Source organism: Belonocnema kinseyi, chromosome 2 (assembly GCF_010883055.1).
Source record: "Belonocnema kinseyi isolate 2016_QV_RU_SX_M_011 chromosome 2, B_treatae_v1, whole genome shotgun sequence".
Taxonomy (NCBI): domain Eukaryota; kingdom Metazoa; phylum Arthropoda; class Insecta; order Hymenoptera; family Cynipidae; genus Belonocnema; species Belonocnema kinseyi.
Window position 1 is genome coordinate 23196905 of NC_046658.1, and position 15301 is coordinate 23212205.

Consider the following 15301-nt stretch of genomic DNA (forward strand, 5'->3'; position numbering starts at 1 on the left):
GCCTATCTTTATGGCAAGTTGATGCATTCGTCTTTTGGTCTTATGATCAGCCATTGGTTTTGTTTTACGGTTCGCATCGGCCAAAGCTCTCGCTGCATTATAGACACAATAATTGATAGCCCAGAGGTCGGATTCACCGGAAGAATGTCCACGAAGCTCGTCATCTATTTCAGCCAGATCTTTGGGCTTGAGAGAAACCTTGGTGTTGATGTTTCTCCGGGTCGTAAAGCATCGCTCTTCATTTATTGGATGCCTGCCCGTGGTTGGTCTTAGTGTCGCCTCTCTTTCTTTGTTGCCGGCTTGTTCTAGCTGTGGTAGAGTAGGCGTTCCGCTTACATAGCCCCTTTTACGGAGTAGTTCAGCATGGTTTCGCAGACGTTGCTGCGAAAAGTGCGATAGCTCCGTGTGTTTCTCGCACCACAGAGCATGCAGCCGTGCCATGTTGGCCGACCCATTGTCGGGAGCCCTGCGCGTTCTGTTGTTTTGAACTGCACTTACTACAACTATGTTTGTTGTTGTCATTGTTGTTCCCACGAGAAGCTAGGGAAAGGGGTTCCTCCATCCTTGTAGAGCCCCGCATGCAAGGATAAGGCTGCGTACTCTGAGAGGTCGCCCGGTATCCCAGAGTCACCGTTCTAGACACCTCACCCAGGTGCCATTCAGCTTTCGGCACGGTTTTCACACCTCCGCTTGGGGGTTAATTCCTTCGGGACCACCCCTGGACAGTTTTCCGCGACTGCCTATTTATTTATTCTAAAAAAGTTATTATATGATAGTTAAATATTATGGAGAAAATTCGCAGACAAGACGGCGGTCATCAGATTAGGACGGAGCTTTGAAAGATTTTTAAAATTAGAAAAACCCACCGACGAGATTGCCGTTTTCATAGGAGGGCGAAGATCCGCAAGCTGCCTCCTCACAGCTCATCAAGGATTGCTCAATTCTCGAGCTAACATGTTGTCGTAGTCGCGCCCGTTTGTATGGTTCACTTCATTTCTCTTTAGAGTCTCCAGTCAACCCTTTACTTATGATTGATTAAAAAATCCCAAGAGAAGTGGTGAAAACATAAAACCACTTTTGTATGCATTTTAATGGCATGTTTATATTTCATGTTTCTTACTAATAATTTTTCTTAAATAATGAATTATTACATACATGACTCACAAGCTGCTTCTGGCTTTAGATCGTACCTTATTCAAACATCTGTAAAAGATAGCTAAACAATTGAATGGTTGAACCTGTTATTTGCCAAATTCAGAATAGCTTTAAATATTTAAATGTATTACTCTGTAAGCTGAAAGCAGCGAGTTATCAGTGTAAATCTCTACTGATTGTAATTAGTTACCACTTTTTGCCTGATACAAATTTAAAGTTATATAAAAAGTTATATCTTAAAAGCAAATGAATCTTGTAAGAAAATCAAAATTTCCGAAATGTGAATGAAATTATACGCAAATTAATCAAAATCCCCTCTCGCTCTTTTTTCTTGAGCTGCTCGTATTTTCGGGGATGATCATTAAATATTCGACTGTGGTTTGTTAGAAACCAAAGTGGGTTAACATTCTGCGTTGAACAATTTTATATTTATTTTGACACATCGGCCATCGACATATCGATGCAGAAATTTTACCTGCCCGCGAAGGACACTTGCAGATGGCTCGAAAAGGCAAACGATGGAATTATAAGTGAAGGCTAGAAAGACCTAGCACTACCAGCAAAATGATAAGATTGAGAGAGAAAGAGATAAGCGAGAGACCAGTAGGCAGCAAGCTCGTTTATGTTTCGTCCTATTTGTAATCGTTAATTTAACCACCCGTCGCTATGGAAGGTGATATTCGAAACTCCTTTACCGCCTTCTTCGTTCCTCCTTTTTTTTTATAGCTCCAACAAATTTATAAGCATGCATCGACCACCGAAAAAGGTCAACAAACTCATGTGCTTTGTATATGGTCTATCCTAAGGGCTGAAATATGATGGAAAAAGACCTTACCAATATAAAATGTCGTAAACTATACAAGATTCTTATTCTTGAAATATCTCTTAAATGCAATCAGGAATTCTGTTCAATTCTTTTATGGGTCAATATCCTGTAAAAATCCCATCGAAGAAACGGTCAGAGGCTGGCGTGATGGGTTGTGGCGTGATGTAGCAGGAATGTCAAAGTCCAAAATTCTTCCTTGTCATTTCTCTCTTTTTCTAAATTCTTAATCCGCATTATTCCACACCAATAATTACGACCCTCTTCTCTCTCTCTCTCTCTAGATGGGCAAGATAAAAGAATAAATCGTTTGGTGCCCAATTATTTTCTTTTGTAACATGACAGACAATATTTTTTTAAGCAGCCCACTACTGCTGAATTGTTTTTTTTGTAATAATATAATAATTTTATAATAATCTGGTTGACCGGATATCAAATGATTTATTTCTTTTAAAGAAAAAATCTTCACTAAAAACACAGGTTATTGACATTCAGAGATTTTAATAATTAGTGACAACAGCAAGATAACAACGTGGTTAGTGGATGCTGACGCCCATAACATATAAACCAGTTTTTCTTCAAAAATATTTATCGGAAGCTGGGCAACTTGGGAAGCCACCAACATAAGCTAATAAAATTATTTATATAATTTGTTACCGTTTCTAACAAACCCACTGGCTTTACGAAAAAATATATTTCAATAAAATTATAATTTTTGTAGATACAAATTTCCGTGGAAATTATTTTTTATTTCATTTTCTTAAAGAAATTCTTATCTTTGACGTTTTGACCAGCAATGCGGGTTTTTTCAGGAGTCGATAAAACAAATTATAATTCAAAAGGAAGGAGTTTTAAAGTCACATAATTGTTGCTTCGTCAACAAAATACGTGTTTTACAAAAATAAAATAGTTATCACACCTGAGTCAAAAAAACATTGAAAATAATTAAAGTAATAGTATTTTTTCAATGTAAGCCTCGAAGATTATGTAAAGGCTTTAATAATTTATAAAAGTGTCATGTCATAACTGGTATGAAGTTTACAGACGGACGATATACGATAAACTGACATTAAGAATAATAATTTTAGAGCTGACAAAGCTTGCAAGTAAAATATTATTAGAATTAATAATAGAAATGCGAATTTAATTTATAATGCATTAGTAAATTTAATTTATGCTCATTATTTTAGTTCTTAAATTTATGGAAATTTTGATATATTTACTGATAAATATTAATTCAATTATTCGTGTTTAAAAAGTATTGTTTTGCATATCGAAAATTGGTATCTTATCGAAATCGAAACGATGATTAAATTTTCATGAATGTTCTGACAAACCTGTATTTAAATTGGCAATTCTGCAATCTTTTTTATTCGCATACATTCTGCTTTTTGATCTCCTGCCAGTGTCATCTGCCAGTAGTCCATGCATTACGTCGAAGAAATGAGTTAAATTCCAGAAAAAATCCTACTAGAACAGATCAATTGCCAAACCGTGTTTTTTTTGTTGAAAATAGTTCAAAAAGTTAATTTTGTGTGGACGGATAATTCCCATTGCATCTTAGAGCAAAATGTCCAACAGAAAAAAGAAAGAAAACAAAATTCCGAACAAATTTTGTTTGAAAAATAATCCGCTAACTTCTATTGGTTCCGAGTTATGATATATTGAAAAATCCCCATTTTTTATTTTAAGCGAAAAATCACTAAGTTAAACAAAAATGTGTATCTTTGCACATAATTACTGGACGGAAAAGTGTTCCGCAGGTGAGTGAAACTAGACTTAATTTGCTGCCTGTTTTTACGGGCAAAAAAGTGGACTTTAGCTTTTTCCAAATAAATCCTGTCAAATTTAGTTTACGTTGAATGTGCCAGAGGGTGAACTAGAGTATACAAAAATCTGCGTATATCTAAAAAAAAAGTCTTTTAGACCTATTATTTTGGGAATTGTAAGGTTTCAAAAATTTCATTTTTTTCATTTTTGATTAAAATCGAAGAAGTTGTGTTTTTGGAAAATAACTCATTTCCTGTGGATCCCACCACAAAGTTCCTAGAGAATAAATGAGAGTGGAGCCAATTTGGCGCAAGATAAAAAAAAGTGTCCTAGCCCAAATAGGTCACGAGATATGACCTTGGAAAGTGCACTCTTCATGCAAAAACGTTCATATTTCGAAATTTTTGTCACAAATAAGTGTATTTGATTCATTTATGATGTATAATAGTCTTTTTTGACATTGATAAATAAATAATTGTTTATAACAAAAGCTTGCTATCACTACTTATGATTACTTTTTGGCCATTTTTTAGCATTTTTGTGGCGAAAAGTCATTTTAATTGATTAAAAATGTTTAATATCTTTTTTATTCGTAAGCAAATATTTTTATTAATAATTGTTTATAACAAAATGTTGCTATAACCACTGTTGAGTACTTTTTACTATTTTTGTGGCAAAAAAGTACTTATCATTGATTTAATATGTGATATATATTTTTATCTATAAACAAATCGTTTTTTTAATAATGGTTTATAATAATTTTTCCTAATAAATACTTTTTTGTTATTCAATTTTATACTTACCTCCAACACACTTGTAATTCTCAGTGATTTCTGTAAATTGTACATAATGAGCCGTGACCATTTTTTCGCATCAAGAATACGTATTTTTAATGCCAAAAATGGTCACAGCAAATTATGTACAATTTACAGAAATCACTGTGAATTACAAGCGCCTTGGATGTAAGTACGGAATTAAATGCAAAAAAATATTCATTAACAGGTATTGTTACAAAAAATTACAAAAAACTATTTGTTTCTTGATAAAAAATATATATCACATTTTTAATTAATTATAAAGCTTTCGTGCTACAAAAGTATTCAAAAGTGATTATGACAAGATTTCATAATAAATCATTATTAAAAAAAAATAGTACTCAACAGTGGTTATAGCAATATTTTGTTATAAACAATTATTACTAAAAAATATTGGCTTATGGATAAAAAGCATATTACATATTTTTAATCAATTGCGATGACTTTTTTGTCACAATAATGATAAAAATGGCCAAATGTCAATGTCAAAAGACGTGTTATACATGATAAATGAATCATATATACTTACTTGTCACAAAAATTTTGAAATATGACCGGAGTTCTACTTTACGGTACGCTCAAGGTTGTATCGCGTGACCTATTTGGGCTGGGATACTTTTTTTTGTTTATCTTACGCCAAAATGGCTCCACTTTCATTTGTTCTCTAGGAACTTTGAGGTGGGATCCACAGGAAATAAAGCATTTTTCAAAAACACAACTCCTTCAATTTTAGTCAAAAATGCAAAAAAAAAATGAAATTTTTGAAACCTTACAATTCTTAAAATAATAGGTCTAAAAGACTTTTTTTAGATACACTCAGATTTTTCTAGACTCTATTTCACCCTTTTTTTTGTAATTACAGAAAAATGAGTCTAGTTTCACTCATCTGTGGAACACTTTTCCGTGCAGTAGTTATATGCGAAGATACACAGTGTTTTTTTAAACTTAGTGACTTTCGCTGAAAATCCAAAGAATAGGGATTTTTCAATATATCATAACTCGGAACCAATAGAAGTTCGCGGATTATTGTCTTAACAAAATTTGTTCAAAATTTTGTTTTCTTTCTTTTTTCTGTTAGACATTTTGCTATAAAATACAAAGGGAATTATCCGTCCCCTCGAAAGTAACTTTTGGAACTGTTTAAAGAAAAACCAGTTTGGCAATTGATCGTATTTTAACATGCTGAATCCGAATCTGAAGCCAGAAATTGTTTTTATTAGATACTTTTTTTTAATGGCCAGAGAATACCCTTGGAAATGGAAAATTCACATAAAATGCGTGGAAAACTCAGTGTCTAGGCAATTGGAGTCGGAAAAGAGACTGAATGGGTCCACAATACCACCGAGAATCAATCTTAAAACCGTAAAATACTGAAGAATTCGCTGAAAAAACTATAAGGTATTGTGGACCCATTCAGTCTCTTTTCCTATTCCAATTGCCTAAACACTAAGTTCTTCACGCATTTTATGTAAATCTTCTATTTTCAAGGGTGGTTTTTTAAGAGCTAAAAACAAAACGACGTTATGAAACTTAATTTTGTCCCCGGATTTCGATTCAGTACGTTAAAATACATAGGGAATGATAGGTCTTGTCTCTGGAACCGAACACTTTCTTTTTTTTTGTGTGCCGGTGTTATCAGTGAAAATATTTTAAATAAAAACAAACAGTCTCTTTTTATACATACTTGATGGCATTATGTGGTTTAAGTCGTACTTTTTTTTTTAATGGGATACGACCTTTTTTCCCATGTGGCTCAGGACCTTATGATTTTGAAAAAAGTGTTAGATCTTTGGGACCGTGGAATTTACCTTTCAAGTATGAGGTATTTCTGAATTAATGCTTAATTGTTCGTTTAAAATATTAGCGATGATCGACGCGTGGTATTATAAAGTATGAAATTGAATAAAAAAGTAATTTTTCAAAATTGTGTGGCACCTTAGGCATCCAAAAGGAAGATTTGTCACTATATATATTTTTTATTATATCATAACCACCTAAAGAAGATCTATTCTGCGATGATTCATACATTATATATATTATTGTTATATAAATTTTGCATTAACAAATTAGCAGTTCGAGCAATTTTTGACATTTTCTGATAATTTTTTGAAGTGCTTTGTTTGGCTTGCTATTGATAATTAAGTAGATTGTCATTTCATGAAGAATGTTATTGCTATAAACAAATTAGAACCTCGAATTTTGTAGTGTGTTTAATTATTTAAGGGTTTTTTTCATTCGACTAGAATTTTATTTTATTTATGAAAATCTACCTTTGTATGGAGCAAATGAATATTTTGAATGAAAATATTAATTTCCTCAGCACATGGGTAGGTCTTCTGAAATCTATCGACGCCGGGATCAAGCTAAGAGCAAATATTTGAATGTCCAAATTAAAAGGGGACAGGTTAGCCATATGGAGTTACGTAAAGGAACATAGAGCCAGATAAATTCCTGACATTTAAGGCCCAGAACGAATCCTCTAGGTTGAAGGACGAGGCAAGTTCACGGAATACGAGAATAGTGTCAAAAGATAAGCATATTTGAATGCATTATCCTCACATGAAAAACCAAATGGCTATTTTGATACTAGCTCACAAAAACGCTAATAACTCCAAAAATAAAAGCAAAAATCTTCTGCCTTTTTATTTGGACGGGCACACACATGCGCCAGCGCACATTGCTGACCAATTCCACTGATATTCGTAAGTCGACATTGAATCTTAAATGCAGTTGAATACCTTCCTTGCAGAACAAAAGACAAATCCATCGCATCGCAAGTTCAAGTCCATATCTTCGTTCATTACTTGAAAGTACGCAAATAGTTCAAATATTCAGTGTGGTACTGCTGTAGTATGAATGCATTATTTGTCAAAAAATCTTTTTGTTGCTATTGGCAGATAGCAGCTTTTGAGCACCCTATCCCTCATTATGTCTTTCAACATTTTTGTTCTTCCCTTCACCTTAGTAGGTAACATCATATCATTTATACCCAGTTACCCACACGGAAAAGCAATTCTCATAATACGTTCATCGAAAGACCGACTTTCGTTGCCTCTTGAAAAGGTGGAATGTCGTGTTTTGCTGCGCCCAATCAGGAAACCTTACACTCCTCAGAAATCACCGCCTTTTTTCCCTGGCTATATAACATACTATTTTTGTGGACATTGGCGATTTTGCATGGGCTATACATGTGAAGAAACTAAAAAACTACGTGCATGTTACAAACGTTATTTTTTCATAATATGCATATCATACATAATTATAATAATATAATAATAATATTTCATATTACACAGGTAATAATACGTCGTCTGCCACCATCGATGACTCAAGAGCAATTTATGGAACAGATTTCTCCACTACCGGACTATGACCATTTGTACTTGGTTAAAGCGGACATGTCTCTAGGGCAAAATGGATTTTCGCGGGCTTATATAAATTTCGTTAATCAACAGGATATATTTATATTCCGCGAGAAGTTCGACAACTACGTATTTGTTGATGCCAAAGGTACCGAATACCCTGCAGTTGTAGAATTTGCCCCGTTCCAAAGGCTGCCAAAGAAAAGAATGGGCAAAAAAAAGGATCTTAAATGTGGCACTATAGAGACTGATCTGTACTATATTAGTTTCGTGGAGAGTCTAAAAACTCAGGAGAATGAAACTGGAAATAATCAACCCAAAACGGAATATTCATATCAACCTACTGATGGTTAGTACTTCCATATTATACATTTTTTATGGTTATAATTATAAAATAATTATCTAGCAAACAGTCCAATACGCCAGGTACACAAAAATAATTATAGAGTATGAAAAAAACAATGATATATCATTATGTTTGTATAACACAAGCATGATTTACATGTTTTATCAGCCAATTTTTAGTTCTAAAATTAGCCGTTTGCACAACATGAGTCCCAGACAAAAGTTGTAAAGTATACAGCATGCTTTTTAATAGGCTAGTCCAAACTTGGTTCCAATTTTTTTTTGGGATTCACGGGGCATTCAGATAGGGCATTCAGATAGGGTCTTTCTAATTTTTTGTAGGAGCTTTGGGTTGGGTCTTATGACAAATAATGTATTAGTTTTCAGAATCATCTTCCTTTAACTCTTGAGGAAAAATGACTTTAAAAGGATGCCATTTATTTCTCTGTAGCATTCGGTGAACGGATTATTTGCCAGCCAAACATCTGTGCGATATTTCAAACATTACAATAAGGATCTTCTACGTATTCCATTACATCTCATTATCGCTCTATTGTTACGGATTTAGGGCTTCCACTACGCGGCCGGTCCGTGACTGTTCGGATTTTCAAAAATCGTGTGATTTATTTTCGGATTGTTGATTTTGAAACTGGAGCATGATCAGGATGAGTTTCATTAAATAATTCTTCTACATCTTCATATGATCTTAAACGATCACAATAACCTGGCATCGTAAGCAACGTAATTCCTACAAACGAAAATATAAGCGTTCATTTGTTTTCAGTGTTGGATTTTCGTAAGTTTTCAGTAAAGCTCATCTGCGCCTCGTTATTGCAAACACACGCAGTTAAACAAGCAGTTTAATGGAGTAGGGCAGATGAATCTGAGGCACCAGCATGATCACCCAAACTACAGTTATGTTGGATTTTAATAACGAATAAACGTTTTGTTTTATGTGCGTTTCTATCAATACGTTCACTCTAATTTTATGGAATTAATTCCCACCCTAAGCTAAGGCTGCGAATGATTTTCCCGAGTTACAGTTATTCGTGCTAGAACACAAACTGTGATGTTTAAATAAAGACTCGGGATTTATTTTTGGATTAATTCGTTGAAAACTCAAAACTTGGATACATTATTTTAGCGTCTTATCTCTCAAACAACAACTAGTAACTCGCGCGAACACCAGAAGGCGTTATAATTACCTTAAGTAGATCGGCTGTGCGCGAACAAAGCACAGTAAGCGCATAACCAAAAAAGTGCGTTATCTCTGTTTTAACTTCACATTAACGGTACATTACCGGTTACCGTTTGACAACAGATTCGTAATAAATGACCCCAAAAACCCGTAAGTAACAAAATTTGGCCCATTTTATAAACATTTTATACTTTGGCTATCTTTTTCCGATTTTGACCACTGTGCAGCTGTTTGAAAACATATTAGTTTTAAAGTATTGAAACTAACCTAACTAATCTTCGAAGTTTAATTTTTGTTTCGATGCATATTTGATTTATCATAGCTCTTTAAGCTGGTTGTTTGTATGTCCAAAACGTAATTGTTGAATTTGAGATATAACTTAATTCTATTATTAGATTTTATAATTTAATACAATAATGTTCTATATTTACTTTTCTACACTAATTGATACTTTTTTATTTGATCTTGCATAATAGAAAATATTGTTCCTATTTACAAAAATCGAGTTGTTTGTTATTAAGCCACAAAGCGAAGCCCTATCATGGCGTTCCTGTATTGGACCGTAAGGCAGGGATGCCTACCAAGGAGAAAAAAGGGCAACTTTACACCGAGATAAAAGGGTGATTACATGAAAGAAAATGGGGTAATAATAAGTGGAGTTTATTACCATGTATATAGACCAATATCGGCAGGCCATGGCAGAAGGCTGGTCGTCAAGATGACGGTGCAATGTTGAAGCAGTGTTCTGACGAGGGACATTGCTTGGTTTCCGGATTTTCCGCCTGGAGATGACTGAGCAGCAGCTTCGTAGGTGGAGATCGATAGCTTGGCCGACAAGTACAAAAAGCGAGCGTATTGACAAAGCACATATTATGGAAAATGGGCGAGACCAGTGCTCAGGCGAGCGAGCAAACAAAGGCTGATGACGGGACGTGCCACCGCTCGGGACTTCAGGACCCCTTGGAAGATTCCGGCCCATTTCGAATACGACCCGGCAACCCTTTAGTGCGGGGCCTTACTGAGCCTGAACTGCTAAGTAACAACTCTGTTATAATTGCCCATTCAATCCCTTCTTCTCTAAAATAAAGCTGCCGTGCCTTTAAATTATTTCGTGTTCCTTAATTTCTAATTTTAGTAGGTTCTTTATTTCTTTTTGTTTATTATATCCCAGTCCTCCTGTAAGTAACTTTGCTTGTTAGGGTCTAGAGTTGCACAATTCTTTAAAAATCTGCAAAGTCTAATGTTATAAAACGAGCCATGTATTACGTAGATTGGGTAGGGTATTGATTTTTTGGAAAACTGACAGTGGAATCCTTCTGAGTGTTCCTTAGTTTTAAATGTAATAATTGCTGTGCTCTCGTTGTTTCTTCACTTTTGATCTTCCTCCATGGTTATCTTCACGCTGAAACATTTATGGAAAGAAAACAGAAAACGCTTCCGTGGAGTCATTTGCCTTGAAATATCTTATTCTTAGGGTCGATTTTACTTTGAGTCTATTCTGTTTCAGTTCAGTTGCTGTTTTTTTCAATTTATTTATACATTATTAGTGTTGAAAATCCAATTCATACTGTGTAAACTGGTTCATTAACAAAAGTGAGCTTAAGTTTGTTTATATAATTCTTATCATTTTTTCACTTTCATTCATCTTAAATGAGAATGTTACTTCTATTTTGTTTTAGGAGTCAATGTTGCATTATCCTTAAAGTAATTTATTAGTTATTTTACAGTAGTTGAATTTAGAGTTTTGTTTAGAGTTCTTTTCGAGTTAATTTGTGTCTTTAATGTCATTTAACCCTTGATCAAGTCTAACTATTTTAACTTAAGCTCATTAGTATTTTATACGCCTACGTGCCAATATTTGTATTTACGTTTTATAATTCAAAATCCTTTATATTTGATTCGCTAATTCTTTCTTCTTACGGGTTTTTTAAATCATACGTGGCTGGACATACCTTTTTTGATAATAAATGAACCTTCATTTTGGGCGTAGAGCTCAACTGCGTTATTAGCCGCTTTGTTTTATACTTTAGTTACACTCTTTAAAACCCTATTTTCTGTTTTGAATTCTACCTGTCTTCTTGTTAAATCACACCTGTTAGCTTGTCTATTATTTGCCTGGTCTACATTTTTCTGAACTTTCTCTTTTATAATTTGTTACGGGCTCAGTGTATCAATCCATTTATATAAGTTTTTGAACTCTATTTCACCGTCGTTTTCCATATTTTTTTTTCTGAGGAATTGAAGTGTCAAATTCGTGACCTACAATTAAAAACGCTGGAGTGAATAATGTTGACTCGTTTTTGCTAGTATTTATCACGAACTGCTAATCGTCTTCATAGTCGGCCTAGATATAGTAATAATTTTCTATATAGGTTTTAGTTATTTGTTTAATTGTCCTATTGTATTGTTAGATCGGGTTTGCTTGTGGGTAGTATTTTAGCGTTTTCATATGTCTTATCCCGAATTTTTCTGATAGTTCTCGCAAGGTTTTATTCACAAATGCGGTGACGTAATCCATGTGGACAATCCAAAATGTTCCTAAATCAGAATCACATGCTTCGGAAATTTAAATTGGGTCGACGAACACTAATAAGATGTACTAATTTATTTTTTGAACTCTGTAGTGGGCCCATATCAGCTGCTGCCATGGTCCATGGTTCTCTATAACCTTTTCCCGAATCAATCCTATCTTTAGTTACTTTATTTCACACTTTAAGAGATCTGGCGGTTTTTTAGGTAACTAATCATGTACGAATACCAATACCCCTAGCCAGAAGTAATGTTCTGATATTTTTGCGTCAGTTTTCTCTGAGTCTAAAGGTCCCGCCTGGATTTCGTCCTGGTTTTCTCGTAACACATGAGCTCTTAGTTGTTTAGCTATGAATAATCTGTTTTCTCTTTGACGTCAGCTTTCGTGGTTTCACCAATACAAAGCTAACGCAAAAGCTGTATTTTTTGTTGATACTCCTAATCTCGGGATCGCATTAGGGCAAATATTCGAACTACATTTACGGTCTACGACTATATAGTCGTATTTTAGTAGCTGTAATAACCATCTGCCTAATCAGTTTGTGAGGTTTTTTCAGTTATCGAGCTACTTTAAAGCTAAGTGCTTCGTTATTACTTCAGAACTATAGCATTCTAGATGTGGGATAAATTTTAAATGGCCCAAACCATCGCTAGGTATAATTTCCAGATGCCGAGTGCCGAGAGCCGAGATTCTATACAGTTGAAGGCTTCTACTCGCGTTTGCAATTAAATAATTTACCCCGTCTATGATTTGAGTAAGTACGTCTCCTAGTACCGTATTACTTGCGTCAGTTTCGAGCTGGAAGGAATGATTCAAACTCGGGAAGGTCAAAACTGGTGCTGATGTTAACAGGTCTTTAATTTTTTGAAAAGCCTTATCCTGCTCTAATTCCCAATCCCATGTTTTATCTTTTTCAATAGTCTGGTAATTGTTTCTATTATCTTGGCAAAGTATGGACTAAATGTTGTGTACCAACTTGCATTACCTGTAATACACTGTAATTATACAATATTTCTAGGTTTAAGGTATTGCGTGATCGTTACATTTTTCTCGCATGTTTTGTCTACCATAATGTTTGTCAGGAATTTCTGTGATCAAGGGTAGTGGGTGCAAGTCTTTATGGCATAATATGAACTTTTCTGAAGTTTAGGTAAGATCTATAATCTTTACCTGGTTTTTTATCATAACTATAGGTTTTGACCAATCAAAACATTGGTTTCTATTATTTCCTATTTTAATAATTTATCTATTGCCTGATAAATTATTTCTTGCATTTTTGGGCTTACTTAGTGATATCGCTGTTTAATAGTATCATGACTCTATACGTCAATTTTGTGCTTTTTTAAGTTGTGGCTCTATGTTCCTTTCCTATATAAAGCTTTATACTATTTTATAAAAGCTTTCCTAGTTGGGATTGCTGGCTTTCGTTAAGCTCAAGCATACCTTAGTAAATTTTTGGCGAAACGTTATTTAATTTGTTAATTTTTCCTAAACTATCCCAGATTTTATTTAATATAATCGCATTATTTTTCGAATTAATAAATTGATTTCTGTGTGTGTGTGTATGTGTGTGCACCGAATAAAGGGGGCTTACTCTAAAAAAATTGAAATTGAGGTTTTTACACAGTTCGACAGATTCTGAGTTGCTCTTTTTGATAAAAGCGTAGACAAAAATTTCCGAGCATTATTATTGGTAATTATTGAGTTGTTAATTACCCGAAAAATCGGGCTTTCGCTCGAGAGTTCGAGATCCCGTGAAACACCTCTCACCACTCACCACTTCATCTCGGCGTCTCTTGAATACCCCGGCAGTGAGCCACGTCTATGACCTATATCTCTCCGTGGGAATGTAATTGTAAGTGGAGAGGGAAGATTTTGTGAGTCTTCCTTATCTATGAAGAAATGTTTCGGACAAAGGTTGACCAGGACCGAGAACGATATTTGACTGTACCATCACTTTTGAACTTGACGACAATTTTCACTGTCAAATTGAGGTCAAATTTCTGAGAAACTACTAGATGCCATTTTTCTTAATTGTCTTGGTTTTTCGGGATAACCAAACGTTCTAGATGCTTCACAAAAGTCGATGAAATGTTGAGGTGTACATCGCCTTGACCATCATGACTTTCAGGTCAATTTTCAAGCTCACTTGACGGTCAATACGATTTTTTTTAGATTGAACTCTGTGTCCGGATGAATTTTTTTTGTAGACTTCAAGCTGTGGATTATTATCATTACAGCCCCCCAATACACCCAGGCAGTAAGAATCATTTCGGATAAGATGTAAAGACTGTGACTATGTATCAACAATTTTAAGAGCTCTGAACTATCATGCTTACCACATTACTCTAACGCAAGCTTTAAGTTTCCATCATACTTTTGCGTGCATTAATTTTTGTCGATAGACTTTGCAAACTGTACAGATTGATTCTAGTTTCTTTCGATATCTACTTTTCTCATATGAAAGTAAATTCTATAGCGACGGACTGTCATTAGCGATAACTGTCATTATTGTTGGAACGAAAATCCTCACTGGTACAGACCGATGGATCATCAAAATCGATGGAGTGTTATGGTGTGGTGTGGAATAGTAAATGGCTACTTAATTGGACCCTACTTTTTTGACGGAAACGTTGACAGACACACTTACTTAGAGTTGTTAATGATCCATTTACCTGGACTATTGGAGAACGTTGACTAAGAAACAAGATAAAGAATGTGGCTTTAACAAGATGGTGCTCCGCCACATTTTACACTCATCGTACGTGAGTTTTTGAATTTAAATTTCAATGAGAGATGGATTGGACGAGGAGGTCCATTCGAATGGCCTCCCTGCTTACAAGTTCTTACATCACCTGATTTCTTCTTATGGGGTTATACTAAAGACGTAATTCTTGCTGAGTGACCCACAGCAAGAGAAGATCTGAAGAAAGGATTCGGGCAGCTTGCGCAGCCATCTCTCGAGAAACTTTACTGAAAACTGTTTACGGTTTTGAAATGCGTCTACATTTGTATTTTCAAGCCAATGAAAATCACTTCGAACAGTTAATCCGTGGCTGATTGTAACACTGGCAGTAATGGTGAGAGGCAAGGGGAACTCACGACAAGAAATCACCCCAAAGGAAACAGAACTTACTACGTCCACGGCGTTGTTTGTGGTTAACGCTAAAAGTAAGGACAAAGTTTTTTTTTTTAACTAGTCACAGAGAAGTGACATTGTCAAGATTTTCACATTTGTAACGACATAGTCACATTATTTACATCTTATCTGAAATGGGTGTTACTGTCTGGGTTTTTGTGCGG

General features: G+C 34.8%; 1 protein-coding gene across 3 annotated transcripts in view; it reads left to right on the plus strand.

Annotated features, from left to right (window-relative positions):
* LOC117166855 (regulator of nonsense transcripts 3A) overlaps window positions 1-15301 on the plus strand; it is a 418318-nt gene that overhangs the window by 74084 nt on the left and 328933 nt on the right. For all 3 annotated transcript variants that reach the window (XM_033351221.1, XM_033351220.1, XM_033351222.1), the window contains exon 2: window positions 7860-8274. In XM_033351221.1, the coding sequence (XP_033207112.1) occupies window positions 7860-8274 (415 nt within the window). The remainder of the gene's footprint in view (window positions 1-7859; window positions 8275-15301) is intronic.